Source organism: Phaenicophaeus curvirostris, chromosome 1, assembly GCF_032191515.1.
Source record: "Phaenicophaeus curvirostris isolate KB17595 chromosome 1, BPBGC_Pcur_1.0, whole genome shotgun sequence".
In the NCBI taxonomy this organism is placed as follows: domain Eukaryota; kingdom Metazoa; phylum Chordata; class Aves; order Cuculiformes; family Cuculidae; genus Phaenicophaeus; species Phaenicophaeus curvirostris.
Window position 1 is genome coordinate 120,875,862 of NC_091392.1, and position 14,813 is coordinate 120,890,674.

Here is a 14,813-nt window from a genome sequence, read left to right on the forward strand (position 1 = left end):
AAGATTTTTACTTCTATTAAACCAGAATTTCCTCACACACAATAAATTTTCTCTTTCTGTGTGTTTCAGGTGATACCCATTAGAAAGAACCTCAGCTTGATGGAGGATGCCAGCTTTCATAGGTGCTATTAGCAGTTTTACATGAAATCCATAGAGACTTTATCTTCCTGAAAACAAGTTTCTTATTCAGGACACTGTTCCTCTTAGGCCTAATCTGCAAAGTTTTGCCTCCAGGAGTGATGAATATTAACCTACCTCTGCCAGCTCAGTGGAAGTGTTTTCTTTTAACAAACGATATATTTTATAGTGGCTTGTGTACAAGCACACTGCATACTTCCATGTGAACGGCTCAAGCTCATGACTTAGTGGTATTTAAATACGATTGTATTTAACCAGTAAGACAACTCCCAGCCCTTATTCCACAGCATTCTTCTCTTCAGCATAACATTTTAAGGTGCCAGTTTCTTGTCAGTCCTGATATCCCGTACACACATATACAGATATACTGAAAAAAAATGGGGACATCCAAAATACAATTCAGTGCACCCATTAAACATGGAGAGAAAAAAAACCCAAAACCACAGACCCTTTCACAAAAGTGTCAGATGTGCCTCCTGATTTCACCGCTGTTAAATTCTTTGCTTCTTTGATGAGGACTTCTAATATACCTCCAGATGGCATGTGAGAGTCTCCCTTTTTTCCTTTCTTAAAGCTCTTCTTTCCTACACATAGAACAGAGTTGCAACATCATCATCATACATTACAACATGTACTACAAGACTGGAATGTAAACTGCCTGTCATAGTGGTTTTTTATCATTTACTGCAATGGTATTAAAGTGTAATATTTCTTATGAGGAGACTCTGATTCTCTGTATGTAGAGAAACTAATAAGGCAGAGGCAGAAAAAATCACTCCATGTATGATAAAGAACTTGACTGTGTAACTAGGTACTTGTTGCTGGACACAACAGGGTGCCCTGCCTGAAATCCTTTCTGAACAGAACTACTTGTGGATTACTATGCTGAACACAAAGAACTGCATGTCCTGTAAGTCCTACTCTCCTTTTAGAATCCACTTCCACCACTGGTGTTAAGGCAGCCCTGTACCACAAAGCAAGCTATGAAACCTCTGTTCCAAAGCTTAAAATGTAGAAATACACTGTACGTATTCCATGTGTTCAGATGCAGTGCTCCACGGAGACTGTGAGGGACCTGGTGCTCACTGACATGTTACCGCTTTTGAACAGCAGTGTGAGGACTCATGTCCTTGCTGCTGCTGCAGATTCCAAGAGGCTTACCAGCAGGGATTGTACACAATGACTTAGGCTGAAAACATCAGAAAAAAGATCAGGAAAAATGTTAAAATGTACTAATGTATATAATTTATTTCTGGACTTTTCAGTCAACAATTAGTTTAAGAGAGAAAAGCTGGCACTACTGCTAGCAAAAGGAATTTCCTCTGTCAAAAAAAAAAAAAAGAAAGAAAAAGAAAAAAGTCCAATACAACTATGAACAATCCTAATGCTAACAAGCAACACTGTCACTAAGACAGTGATGTACATATCTGCTATATCCATGTATGCTCAAGGTGCTATCCGGTGACTGCTCTCATTTCAGATGACTGCTGTTCCTCATGCTGCTACAATGTAAAGAGTAAATAACTCTTTTCTGCTGTTCATTGTTGATGAAAATGATTGCTTACCCTAAAGAATTCAGATAATATTTTACAGGACTGAATTACAGCAGTAATATAGTAAAACTGAGCAGAGGGCAAAGCAGTGTGAAGAACAGTGAAAATGAGGTGATAGGTAAGCTTAATGACATTTAAGCATGACAAACTAAGTCTATTACTTTGATCAGCTATACACCATATATAACTAGCTGAACAAAGAACCCACAGACTATGATGCAGACAATTTATTTCTGTGTGGCTGCCCATGATCACATTACCTAACGTCCGATTTTTTTTTAGTTCAGTTACCACCGTGCATTATCACTTGACTGCACACTCCTCCTTCCCTCCTCTCTTTGTAGGAGAAGAGGACAAAGCAGGAGAAACATCCACAGTTCAAAATTCCACAGATAAAGACAACTAGTGTATTTAAATATGATTTCAACCTTCACCAAGATCGTTACTTTGCCCTAGGTGAGGATCTTAAATACACAGAGGGATGTTATGTGCTGCCATTAATGTTTGTTTTACCTTGAAACTGCCCTAGAGGAAGCATTAGGTTTCTGTCTGGGGGAATGTAACGTAAAACAACTGTCAGTTCTCCTTTATACTGAAGCCCAACATCTGTCGCAACCTCCACCTGAAAAGAAAACAACAAGCAAACAAAAAAAAAACCCAGAAATTCAGCTAAGGTTAGTCATTCACCTTGCCCTTTTGATTTTAATTTCATTGTGCTTGAAGCACTTCTTAAACACATCAAGACATACCAGCCTACTTTCAGATAATTAGACATTCAAGCTTGAATGCAATCACATTTTAGAAAACTTTGATCTAAGGGATACGAGTACTCCTAAAAATAAAGCTGTGTGGCATTAGGCAGTGTTGAGTGAACAAACACGGGATGGGGATTTCTAGCATAAGTAAATGAAGCATACAAAGAGAAGAAAACCCTTGAATTTATTTCTGGACATACAAATGGCAGGTAATTTAAGCTGACATCCAGACCTTATGTTCCCCCAAACAGGATTTTAAACTGTAATTGGTTTAATGTATTTTATAAGAGTCACTCCTGAGTCACTCTTGGAATGGAAGTGTGGGGAACCAGGGTGGCAGAAGAAACCAGAGTCCACCTCTGAAACAGAAAAAATTAGTGAAAACTGTTGTTCCCAGTGTTCTTTTCCTTTTCTACATGGTTACTATTTCTGCATTTTTTTGTTTTATAAATGTTTAAATATTGCCCAGAAAGAATGCATTCTGCGCTCTTCACAGCATTCTTGTTAAAAGAACATTAGGTCTTCACTGACAAGTGCTGAACTTACATTTGCATTGTAAGTTGGAAACTAAATTTTTAAAAAAATTGATGCAAAGCAAACAGAAGAACATGGTGTGTCAGTTCAAATTGACTTGTCCTAGAAAAACTAAGGGCAGTGAAAAAGAAGTCTTGTGCATTTATATCAGAGATCAGGTCTATGAAAAATTCAGGCATGTGCTAACCTTGCTCAGCAAAGTCCACTAATGGAGGTGGAACTACTCATATGCTCACATTCCTGTATATGCTTCAGTGCTTTGGGTGCAAATAAACAAACCTTTCTGATCCCTCACAGTGACAAAGCACATGTATAAAGAAAGAGGGCTCTGGAGTGCTGACACACACACCAAAATAACAGACAAGGCTTTAAGGAACTGCTTATAGATGAATGTCTGTTTGATCAGTGACAGTGTTTCTCTGAAATGTATTCAGCTTGTTTCCCGACTCCCCACAAAGGTAAAAATTCTATTATCAAGAGAAAACAGAACCAAAAAAGACCTATTAGAAATACATGGTGATACACACAGAGTCAGCACTGCCTTTTTAGGCTCCAGACTAAGGCACTAACCATGTTTATTGGGGCTATGTCTGTTACACAAGGATGGGACAAGAAGGAAAGCAATTTTAGTGATAACAACATGGCCCTTTAGTGACTTAGAAACACTTCTACAGCAACACAGGCATTCCTGCACTGACTCTGAGAAATATGGTCCTGTCTCCACCACTGTCTGATGTCAGTTGGTACAACAGAGGATAAAAAGAAAACATGTAGTAAATGGATGTAGAATAATTTGCACATCTAAATTTTGCCAGTCAGGCAGCTCAGTTATGGTCTAAACCATGTAAGTGTAGGATCAAGTTTCCTATAAGGGCAGCAAGAACTATTTTTTTCTGATCTACTGGTAGACAGATGGTGGCATAAGTTCTTACATTGGGAACAATTTGTCAACCTCCCCCCAAACCCACATATGACATGCACCGTGACTGTGACATGTATCATGACCCTGCCCCTAAATCAACCACACAACTGTTTTCCCCTCTCTTTCTGATTTAACCACACTACTCTTGAAAACCAACATTCAATGCTCATAGAAGTAACAGGCTTTAAACTCTCCAACCTTTTTGCTAAAGCAGCTAAATGATTCATGATGACACAAATAAAGCATTGTAACAAAATCCAGGAAATATTTCACTGGGAGAATATGGGATTTCATATGGAAGAACAGTGTATAATTTGCATATGCATCAACATGTGCCTTTTTAGAGAAAAAAATGAAAATGCAACAACTCATTTTGATATTTCAAAAATAATATTAGTTATGCTGATCAACATTCTTAGCAGCATTTTATGATTAGAAACGTTATTTGTAACAACTTTGGAGGCAGACAAGAACAATTCTGTGTTTGCTCCTTTGGTAAAAGAGAACTAATTTTAAAATCCTTTAAATGGGTTTGGAAATTATCAGACACCATTTTCCAGCTGGAATGTCTGAAAGGCTCAGCACCTCGTAATATTTTTCTTGAGCAGGAGAGCTGTCTTTTTTTTTCCTCCCTGTTCGGAATAACAGAAACCACCCACACAAACACAAGTACCAGAGGTTGAAATGAGACAACAAAGAAACTACTGCATGATAAGAAGCTCAATTTCAGACCAACACAGCACAGAAACTGCAAGCAAAACAAATCCCAGATGTGTATCTTCTTGGTTTAAACCCGTGAATACTAAATTATAGCAACAACTAACACCAGCCAGAGCAATGACAGATATGTAGTAGAATTTTCTTCTGCTCCAAGAGCAGACCCAACAAAAGTAATCTAGATGAAGCAAACTTGTAAGGAGGACAGTATAATTCTGGCCTGGACACAACGCTGACTGAGGCATGTTTACCATCATTAGCCACTTTCTCTTCCTGTTCTCACCTTGTCTGGACCATGAAGGAAGAGCTGGTGGTCACCCTAATTAACAACGAAGTGTGAGGTGTGTTAAGTGTTCAAAGAAGAGATCAATTTTCTTATGTATCTTCTGCCAAATTGTTACTAAAATATAAATTTATTACAGTTTAGATGTAAACCTCACCAGGAGCTATACCTAGAAAGTAATTACACAGAAATCAGATCCATCTCCCATCTCCCTCCTAAACTCCCTCCTAAAACCCTGAATGTAACACTATTTCCTCAAAAATAATGAACACAGCAAACTATTCAGAGTCTATCTCCACACGTTAGATTCTTCTGCAGTGAGAAAAATACACTTTCTGAAATGGTAATCCAAACCACTGGAATTTCTCGGGATTCTGGCTGCTGCAGGAGCTAGCCTCTAATCCTCTAATTTACAACAGCTCTTTGAATCTCTTCTAAAAATAAACACCTTTGCCAAAGCTGGGGGTGCTCCAGAGATGGAAGTCATCCTATCCTTATCCAAGTACAGTGCAAGTCCTGTTGCCCAGACCAATTGATTTCCCTGCTGAGAAGCCTTATCTCATACCTGCCTACTTAAGGCAAATAAGAGATTAACGAGTCACTTTGTCACAGCAGAAAATTGTGAAGCACTTTGAACTGAAACAAAAAAGATCTATTTCTTTAATAAATTATTATGGGTTGGGTAGGGAGGAGTGGCACAAAAGTCCTTTGGTTTATGTGTTATTTTAAAAAATAATCCGTTTTTTTACCAGGCCATTTCTCTGTTGTATTTTATTACAAGATGAAATTATAGCTTATTTTAAAGATGGGGGGGCTATTTGTTTTTAAGCAGCTACTCACATGTAAAGTTTTCATGAAGACTTTCAAACCAGTATGTTTTCATTGAATAAAGAACAAATACAATATTTATAATTACCATATTAGGCACTCCAAGTCACAATCTTATAAACACTTTCCAAAGGAAAAATAACTAAGACTTGCTAAATTTGCTTCATAACAATTTAACCAGCCTCTGGAAACCCTTACCTTGGGCTGGAGTACAAACCACTCATCACTCTGATTTTCAAAGTTCCAGGAATCAAATGGAATTTCCACCTCCCCAAGGAAGCTGTTGCGTCCAAACCTGTCATAGTGCCAGACAGAAAGCTGCAGGGTTCTTGTTTCTAACTGTGTGTGACTGATGATATACTACCAACCAGAAAAGAAAAAAGAAACTCTCAGAATAAGCATAAATAATAGTTTCCATGGAGCCTTTTACAGTCTTACTTCAATTTCATGAAGTCCACAGCAGCTAACAAATGAAGCATGAAAGAAAGATTTGTTTTCTTTGCAAGCAAGATTGATCTAGATAGAAAGCCCATAATGTTAGTATTACACCTAACTCTTTTTTATTTGCAGTATGCATCGAACGATTAAAGTTACTTACTATCATGATTTGTTTTTTCTGCATAAATATCCAGTAAATAATGGGTATTTATGACTGTAAAAGTAAATTATGATGCTTAAAACTATGATCCTGTTAATTCCTTATAGGTATATGCAAAAGAAGCAGATCAACATCAGAGTTCAGTTTGTAAGAAACTCCACTGGTTCTTTCATCCCTGTAGAACCTCCTGCACACTACTTTGTGGAATGGAGTCCTCCTCTCCTTTTTAATTTTATCTTTGTAATTTTGAAAAATTGTTCTGAAAACAAGTAAATTTGCATCTGCAAAGCATTCACGAAGCATCTCAATCTTAGCAACCGTTGCTGGTCTCAAAAGCTATTTAAAAAATCCCCTGAAGAAGCATCATAATTCTAGCAGATACACAGAAAGTTATAAACTTGATGGACTCGATGATCTGGTGAGTCTCTTCCAACCTGGCTATTCTATGATTCTATGAAACATCTGGAATTCTGTCTCTGCAGACTTTTCTTGTAGCTGAAGGTCCATTAATTCCCTGAAATGCACTCTTCTTCTAGTGTTAGTTGAGAAGACGCAGATGTCTACTTTTTTACATCAAGAACGTCTGGGCACAGACATATTCTCCAAAAGCTAAAATAGTCAAGTCAGTTGGCAAGCCATCCAAGTAGGCTATTCATGTACAGATATATCTACTAGATGCCAACAGTTCCACTGGGAGAGATGTCAGATTTAGCAACAATGGAATAAAACTCAAAGAGCAGAGATACAATCATTTAATTATTTTTCTTCCCTAGACCCAGTAACAGTTGCAACAAAGGTGTAGCACCTGCTTACCTACAATTTGAGTAAGCCCTCTTGGTTACAATACACACTTTTAGCAATCTGCTAGGTCCTATCCTCCCAAAGTTCCACACTAGCAAACATGTTTATTGTTCCTTGCTAAATAGAGTCCAAATCATATTTTTTTCCAGTTCAGGCAAGTATTAACTTTACTAAAAACCATTTAAAAAAAAAGGCTATACAAAAGACTCCCCCTTGGCAAGGAGTCTGGCCAGACCAAGTGTGTGTAAGTCTGCAAAATAGTTTTGTAGACAGGTTAAGCCAAGTGTACCGGCCAGGGAACATCTATTAGCCTCCACTACATGAAAATTATTTAAAACATCACTTAAATTAAAAAAAAAAAAAAAATCAGGAGAAACTAGAAAGAATTTCTGGCCTTGTGACAGCTTGTCAATCAACAAGGAAGGGGAATCATCAGGAACCTTACAGTCCAGGTGCCATATAGGCAGTGAACTGGGCAGAAATGCTACCATTCCCACTGGCACCAAGAGCCAAGGAGGTGAATAAGTAGCTCATGAGGAGCTTAAAATAGTTCAGCCGCTGTATGTAGTGGGCGTGAATAAAAGGCAAGGAAGGAATAGTCTGGGCACTCTGCTCCACCAGCCCCCAAGGGAAGTAATCTGTCATCATCTTTTGCAACCGAAAACGAGCTTCACCACAGCTTTTCAGGAAAGCAGGTAGTGAAGCCATTGTTGGCGTTTTATGATCAATGTCAGTTCTGTTTTAAAAATAAATTAATGCCTCCAGAGGAATTCGGATTTTACTGCAAAAGGTTATTTTCTCTTCAAAATCGCTTAGATGGGAAGTTTTAATCTAGCTGTATTTTAGCATCAGTTGGTCACATAAGGCTTAGAAAATATTTAAGGCGCTTTTAACATCTCTGAGCCCAGGTTAGACAGGAATATCAGCAGTTTTGAAGGAGATTTGTGGAAACTAACGGAAGTTTTGCCTATAAAGGGGAGAACCAAACAAAAACACTTCCTCAGTGCTGAATGCCAGGAACTACAACTCATTGGATCAATAGACAGTTTTGCTTAACTACATTCCTTTTGAGGCATCTCCTCCAAATTCTAATCCCCATACTGGAACACTTGCAGAAAATGCCTGCAAGTACAAGCATAACATTCATCACGTCCTGAGAGAGAGACAGTGTTCTCACCTTCAATGTTTCATTAAATTCAGGACTGGTGCTGTTACTTTTAATTTTGGTCTTGCGTTTACTTTGGCGGGACTTATCAGGCAGAAGGTAGGCTTTGACATATCTGTAGATCAAGTAGGACATTATTAGCAAGAAATAAAAATGAACAGTTTAAGCAAGGACCCGATATTGCTGTACCAGCAACACATACAAGGAAATTAATTTTCACAGTCTAAACACTGTACACATGTAAAAGAATATATGAAATGTGAAAAGGCATGGTCTTTATGAATGTACCAATGTTATTCAGATATGAACAGAACAGCAAAAGGCAGAGCTAAATTAGTCTACTCATCCTCAGAAATGCAGAAAATTTTTCTAACACTTCGCCTTTCATGGTATATAATTACTGACTGGTTACATATGAAAACACATCAACTGAATATACAAGAGAACGAAAATCTTCATACCTCGCATACGATAGGATTGTACTTGACTAGAGACACTAATTATTACTTCCTGATTAGAGAATTTACATATTATACTGAAAACTATAATGAGCAGCTCAGAAAACACAGTCCCTGCAAACTGAATCTATGGATGCCTGAAACCAGTTATCTCTGTCCCTCCATTCAAAACATCAGAACTCTCACATATTTAAGCTTCGAGTCTAGAAGCAAGAAATCAATTCAGCCTCCCTATTTCTTCGTATTTTTTACTTTTTGCAGATTGCTAACAAACAGGTTGATAATTTCAGTAACCTTATTGTTTCCCCAGAACAGGCATACGCTGCCCTAAGAGACAGATTGAAAATATGTTTCCCACAGGGAATTCAAACCCAATCCTCATCAAAACACCGGACTGTAGCAACTGGATCCTATGAGTTATCAGGTTTTTAGCACAACCCGAGGCTACATCACAGCACATGACATGGAAGACACTTCTAACAGAGCCTAAAAGGAAATTATTTTCTGTGCTTACGGATCAGTTCTTTGCTTTCTCTCATCTGCAACAGCCAGGTTTCTGCAACTTTTTACCAGGATGTTGAGAGCACCTGTTTTGTAGCTGTAGTTGATGTTGAGAAGGATTTCGCCACTGACCTTCACGTCGCCATAGTCACCAGTTTCACTGTATACACTCAGCATGCTGTTAATGCTAGTCTGTAGAGGGAGAGAAAAAGGACTTAGAGCCTTAAATAAATTACTCATTCTCAGAATCCGTTTTTTGTCATACAGCCACAGCCTTGCAATATTGTCACACTTGTTAGGACTCGCTATGAAAACAGATATCACAGAAGAAATACCACTTGCTTCTATTTGACGTAACAAGGAACAAGAACTGTAATTAATAATAGGTTAAATGCCTAGGCAGTTGATGTTTTTTCCATGCAGTGCTCAAACCTATTTGTAAACATGACTAAATTTAAATTACCAATACTTAATTAATACATGAACTGATGAGCAGACAGGCTACATAAACTGTAAGCTCACCTAAGTTCCAAGCAGGCAAAAAAAAAAAAAAAAATCACCTTTATGGCTCGGCTGTCCACCAAATTTTTACTGAGCCTCATAAGGCAACTGGTGGCAGAACCATGAGAAAAAATCGTAAAGTTACTTCCCATAATGGAGATGATATAACAGCACGTTTGTTTAAAGAAACACCCACCTCTCCCTAGTAGTTCTAAAAGAATGAGAAAAATTGCATATCTACCATTTCAGCAATTTTTCTAAAGCCAAAAAAGTTTAGTAAAAATCCCATAAACTTTTCCATTTCCATTTTCCACTCATGCCCCAATCTCTTTTTCACTCATACCATACAGAGTATTGCTATGAGGATTTCCTCTTCCAAAATATTGCAATTAGGAAAGAACTATTATTTTTAAAGAAAACCAGAGCAATGTGCCAGAACCAAAGACATTCAAGAAGTCTGGTGCATGTTTTCTTTCGAGTTATTTGAGGAAAATCTCTCAAAAACATATATCACAGAATCAAAGAATTTTTTTGGTTGGAAAAAACCTTTGAGATCATCAAGTCCTCTACTGAACCTTATCCCTAAGTCTTTCATCTTCCCAACTTTTAAATACCCCCAGTAATGGTGACTCAATCACCGCCCTCGGCAGCCTGTTCCAGTGCCCAATAAGACTTTCTGTGAAGAAATTTTTCCTGATGTCTAATCTGAACCGCCCCGGATGCAACTTGAGGCCATTTCCTCTAGTCCTATTCCCTGTCACTTGGGAGAAGAGACCAATATCCACCCAGCTACAATCTCCTTTCAGCTAGTTGGAACAGTGATAATGTCTCCCCCGCAGCCTTCTTTTCTCCAGACTAAGCAACACCAGCTCCCTAAGTCACTCCTCGTAAGACCTGTTCTCCAGCCCCTTCACCAGTTTTGTTGCCCTTCCCTCTGGTTGAGCTCCAGCACCTGAATATCTTTCTTGTACTGACGGACCTAAAACTAAACTCAGTATTTGAGGTGTGGCCTCACCAATGCTGCGTACAGGGGCACAATCACTTCCCTGGTCCTGCTGGCCAAGCTGTTTCTGATACAAGCCAAGAGCCTTTTTGGCCACCTGGGCACACTGCTGGCTTGTGTTCATCCGGCTGCCAACCAAAACCTGCCCCCTCTCCGCAAGATCCTTCTCTGCCTGGCAGCTTTCTAGCCACTCTTCCCCAAGCCTGTAGCACTGCATGGGGTTGTTGTGTTCCTAATCCACAGGAACCTTGAAAGAAACACAAACACAGTCTTCAACACAAATGTAGAAAAGAGAGAGAAACCTAAAAAGCAAGCTAAGCAGAGGATGCAGGAGAACTCACAGTATCACCGTCTGTTTCAGGCACATTTAAATAGGTCCATTTTCTGTCAGAGCCTTCTGGGGAGTTCTTTAAAGAAGGCAGTGTGAAAGGTCAAGAAAAAAGAGCATTAGTTAGCTGTAATAAGAAAGAATAAGAGCAGTGATAAATCTTTACTTATACAGACAGATAAAGGAAGTTTGTATTGTAAAGATATAGCAAGCAAGAAAGAAAAAAGTATCACCAAAACAGAGAAAAGCTAAGTGTTTTCCATATATATCAGGTACTGAATGACACACAGCTTAAGGTAATTAAACTTAAGTATCCACTGTATTAAAATAAGCAAATTACATTTTAGAACATCAACCCAAATGCAGATCTGCTGAATCATATTTGGATTTTTCCACATTTACATTTTCATGAAGCCAATTCTCACGTAAGCTAGTCAAAAGCTAAGCAGTCATGAATTTGTAGGATTGGCATCTGTATAAGAAGTTGCAGTTTCTCTGTGGAGTTTGTAAGAATAGATAAAAACACATACAAACACTTAAACACGTCACTCTTTAGTTAAAAATACAGTAATAGAATATCAGGGGAAACATTTCTCCACCTCTGCTTGCTAGAGCTGTATCGGGAAGTCTCACCAATGAACTCAAGAGAAACTATATTTTTATCTACCTATCTGCCTCCTTCTCTATCAGATGTACAGAGGAAAGTAGAATACAGTTAAGGAGAAGAACCACACAAAAAGAATTGCTCTGTGGCAAAACTCAGACTCTCCAAGCAACTTGCCTAAGGTCACTGCAGCAAAGAAAGATGAAGGGATAAGCGGGCCTGTGTCAATATGGTAAACCACAACAACACATGAAAAATCAGAACAAGCAATCATCCATAAAGTTAATTTTATGTATCATATAGGAATAATAAATAGCAAAAGCTGTTGGTTTTGATTTTGGGGTTTGTTTGTTTGTTTGTTTTTGCTTTGGTTTTTTTATTATTTTTTTATTTCTGCTGGGCTTGTTAATCCTTCATTAGAAAAAAAGAAAACTGCTTGCCCTTTTATTCCTTTGCAAAACTGGCTGAAATTCCACAAACAGGACTGGATAATATTAATGAAGAATTAGCAACACGCAACAACAAATGACTCATGTTTCCTCCTGTTCCAAACATGCTTTGAGCTAAATTCCAGCCTTTACTATTAATGCATTTCCACTTTTAGCACACATGAAAATTTGTATCCTTGGACACTGTTCACAAACTTAACAGCCCCAGTATGTGTGACAAAACGCCTAAATTATCCCTGCAAGAGGGAAGTAACAATTCAGAAAACAAACAAGGTTATACTGATGTGAGGAGGTGGATGACTTGTTCTCTACTGAATCAAAGTATTCTTTTTCTTGATCTTTATATAAATGTGCAGTGAGGGATGAATTATTGGGGAAAAAAAACGACAGAAAGTCCTAAACAAAAAAAATTACCTCTGATGCTAGAATCAGATTTACTTACGAACCACAAACAAAATAACCCACATTCAGTAGAGATATATACTTGTCTATTTTCTGTATAGAATCTGTTCTGTGGCATTTACAATGAACATTGCATGTACTAAATGAAATGTCCCTAAGAAATCCACTAATTTTCCAGTTTCTTAAGTAGTAAACAACCACTAAACATGGAGGATGAGTAGCCTCATTTTAGTACCTCACTACAAATTATATTTGTGTTTCATCGTATCTTATCTTGGAGGAAAAATTGGAGATGGTTATAGGGAAAACTAAATACATACTTCATATATTAACTTTGGGAAAATATGAAGAAAAATACCCTAGTGCTGAGGCACAGTTCTTGTTCAACGTCACTTGCCATTTCCATTTTTGCTCACTTATGTTACAGGTAGATTTTAAGTACATTTACTCCTTGAGATATTTCTTCCTTTACCCCAAACACTCATTTTCAGTGTCCCCATACTGTACTTTAAATTCTCATATACAAGACAGAAAGAAAAAAAAAAACCCAAAGAGGATCCATGCAATTAGAAGCTACTGTTCATTAACATCATTATTTCAACATGACTTAACAGTACACAGTCATCTGACAGGTTAGAACATGAAAAAAATTCCATACAGTGCAGACAGCTCAAAGGCTTACAAAAAGCAGAATAAAAGTGAAAATAGGAGGGAGTAGTAATGTCTATAACCAGCAGTACATATTTAAGGGGAATAATAAAATGAAAAAACAACTAAATAGAGAGAAGCTGTAAAATTGACCTGCTCTTGCAGCTGCGATTCACAACTTCACCATTAACATAGAAGGCAGTGACATTAAAAATCATGTCATGGTGAATACAGAGAAACAAGAGCATTGAGATGTGAGATTATCTCAAATCTATAGCAGTGGAAAAGCCACGCTCTGCTTAAGAAAAAGGTCAAAGGGAAATTTAGAGCAAAGGACAAAACTCACACACAGAATGCTGCCTACATTACGCAGAGGGAAAGCTGTTTAAATGCAGATCCTCAATTAAGGGCCTAAACAAATAAAAAACTTAAGCACCTGCAACCCTCATATCAATATTTAGAGGAAATAAAAATAATACTGTCTATGAAACTCATGAGACCAGCAAGAACTGGAGATGACAAGTCATAGCCAGCCTTGGGAAAGTGGGTCTAGCCAGGCCAATGCCAACAGGCTACATTTGCCCAAGTCTGATCTTGTGTGAAGCGCCACATGTCTTCATTGTGTCCATTTCTGTGAACTACGCAAATTAGAATTTAAAAGGGTCTGGATGCAGCCAGATCTAAGATACCAAAATATTCTGTGATGGGAGTTTTCTCAGCCCCTTCTCTTTTTCAAGGAAGACAAGTTTGGATTCAGCAAAGTCCATCTCTTTGGGATTACGAACTTAAGTGGGCATTCTTTGGGCACTGTTTACATGGGGACTAATAAAGATGCAGTTTAGAAAGGACTGATCATTGGTTACTGCCATGGACCAAATCTTCTCTCGCTTTTTAGCATACAGACTCCTCACCTCTCTTCTCCCTATTTAACTCTCTCATCTTCTACCTGGAGTTCATTGCAGTTTTCTGGTACTCTGTGCACTGATCAGAGCTATTCTGAGACACAACTCATGAAGAAGAGTGGTGAGAGAGGGCTCTCTGACTTCTCCAAAGATGCTATCAGTTGCCCACACCCTAAGTATCAGATCCCAAAAAAGAGGTACACAGCAGGTAATCATAAACTAGACGTGTTAAAGGCTACTCTTATCATCCATTTTCTCTCCTGGTAAACAGCAGACTGCATAATGGGCAGCATAAGTCTTGTTATATCAGTTTTGTTGCACCTCAAGCACCTGTTAGAACCTGAAAATGCAGCTGCCCTTGTAAAACCAATATTAAATTGCAAGTTAGACAACCTCAAGACTCAGATATCTGACTTAGTGTATATAGTTTATGGGTATGACAAGAAACAAAAGGATGTAACAGAAAAATACTACAATTATTACAGAAAGTAGAAAAGTTGTCACCAACCAAAATCCCCAATATCTCCTTCCTCACTGCAAAGAGAATTACTTTTCAGATGTGGGCAGCATAGCAATCATGTCATGAAGAATGGGAGAAGCTGGGCTGGGGGATGGACAATGATTCCACAGCAGTGGTACGTATGCAAACACACAGATAAGTATTTGTGTCCCAAGAACGTGAACAATCAGAAAGTGGTTTGAAATGGAAGATCCCACCAAGGC

At 38.2% G+C, this 14,813-nt stretch overlaps 1 protein-coding gene across 2 annotated transcripts in view; it reads right to left on the reverse strand.

The window, feature by feature from the left end:
* The window catches only part of SYTL5 (synaptotagmin like 5), a 58,645-nt gene that overhangs the window by 3,894 nt on the left and 39,938 nt on the right, over positions 1 to 14,813 (reverse strand). Inside the window, exons 9-14 of one of the 2 annotated variants that reach the window (XM_069849950.1) lie at positions 11,099 to 11,164; positions 9,267 to 9,445; positions 8,307 to 8,409; positions 5,929 to 6,090; positions 2,205 to 2,313; positions 587 to 722 (exon numbers count right to left, since the gene is read on the reverse strand). In XM_069849950.1, coding sequence (XP_069706051.1) covers positions 587 to 722; positions 2,205 to 2,313; positions 5,929 to 6,090; positions 8,307 to 8,409; positions 9,267 to 9,445; positions 11,099 to 11,164 — 755 coding nt within the window. The remainder of the gene's footprint in view (positions 1 to 586; positions 723 to 2,204; positions 2,314 to 5,928; positions 6,091 to 8,306; positions 8,410 to 9,266; positions 9,446 to 11,098; positions 11,165 to 14,813) is intronic. The other variant, XM_069849951.1, reaches the window with a different exon arrangement.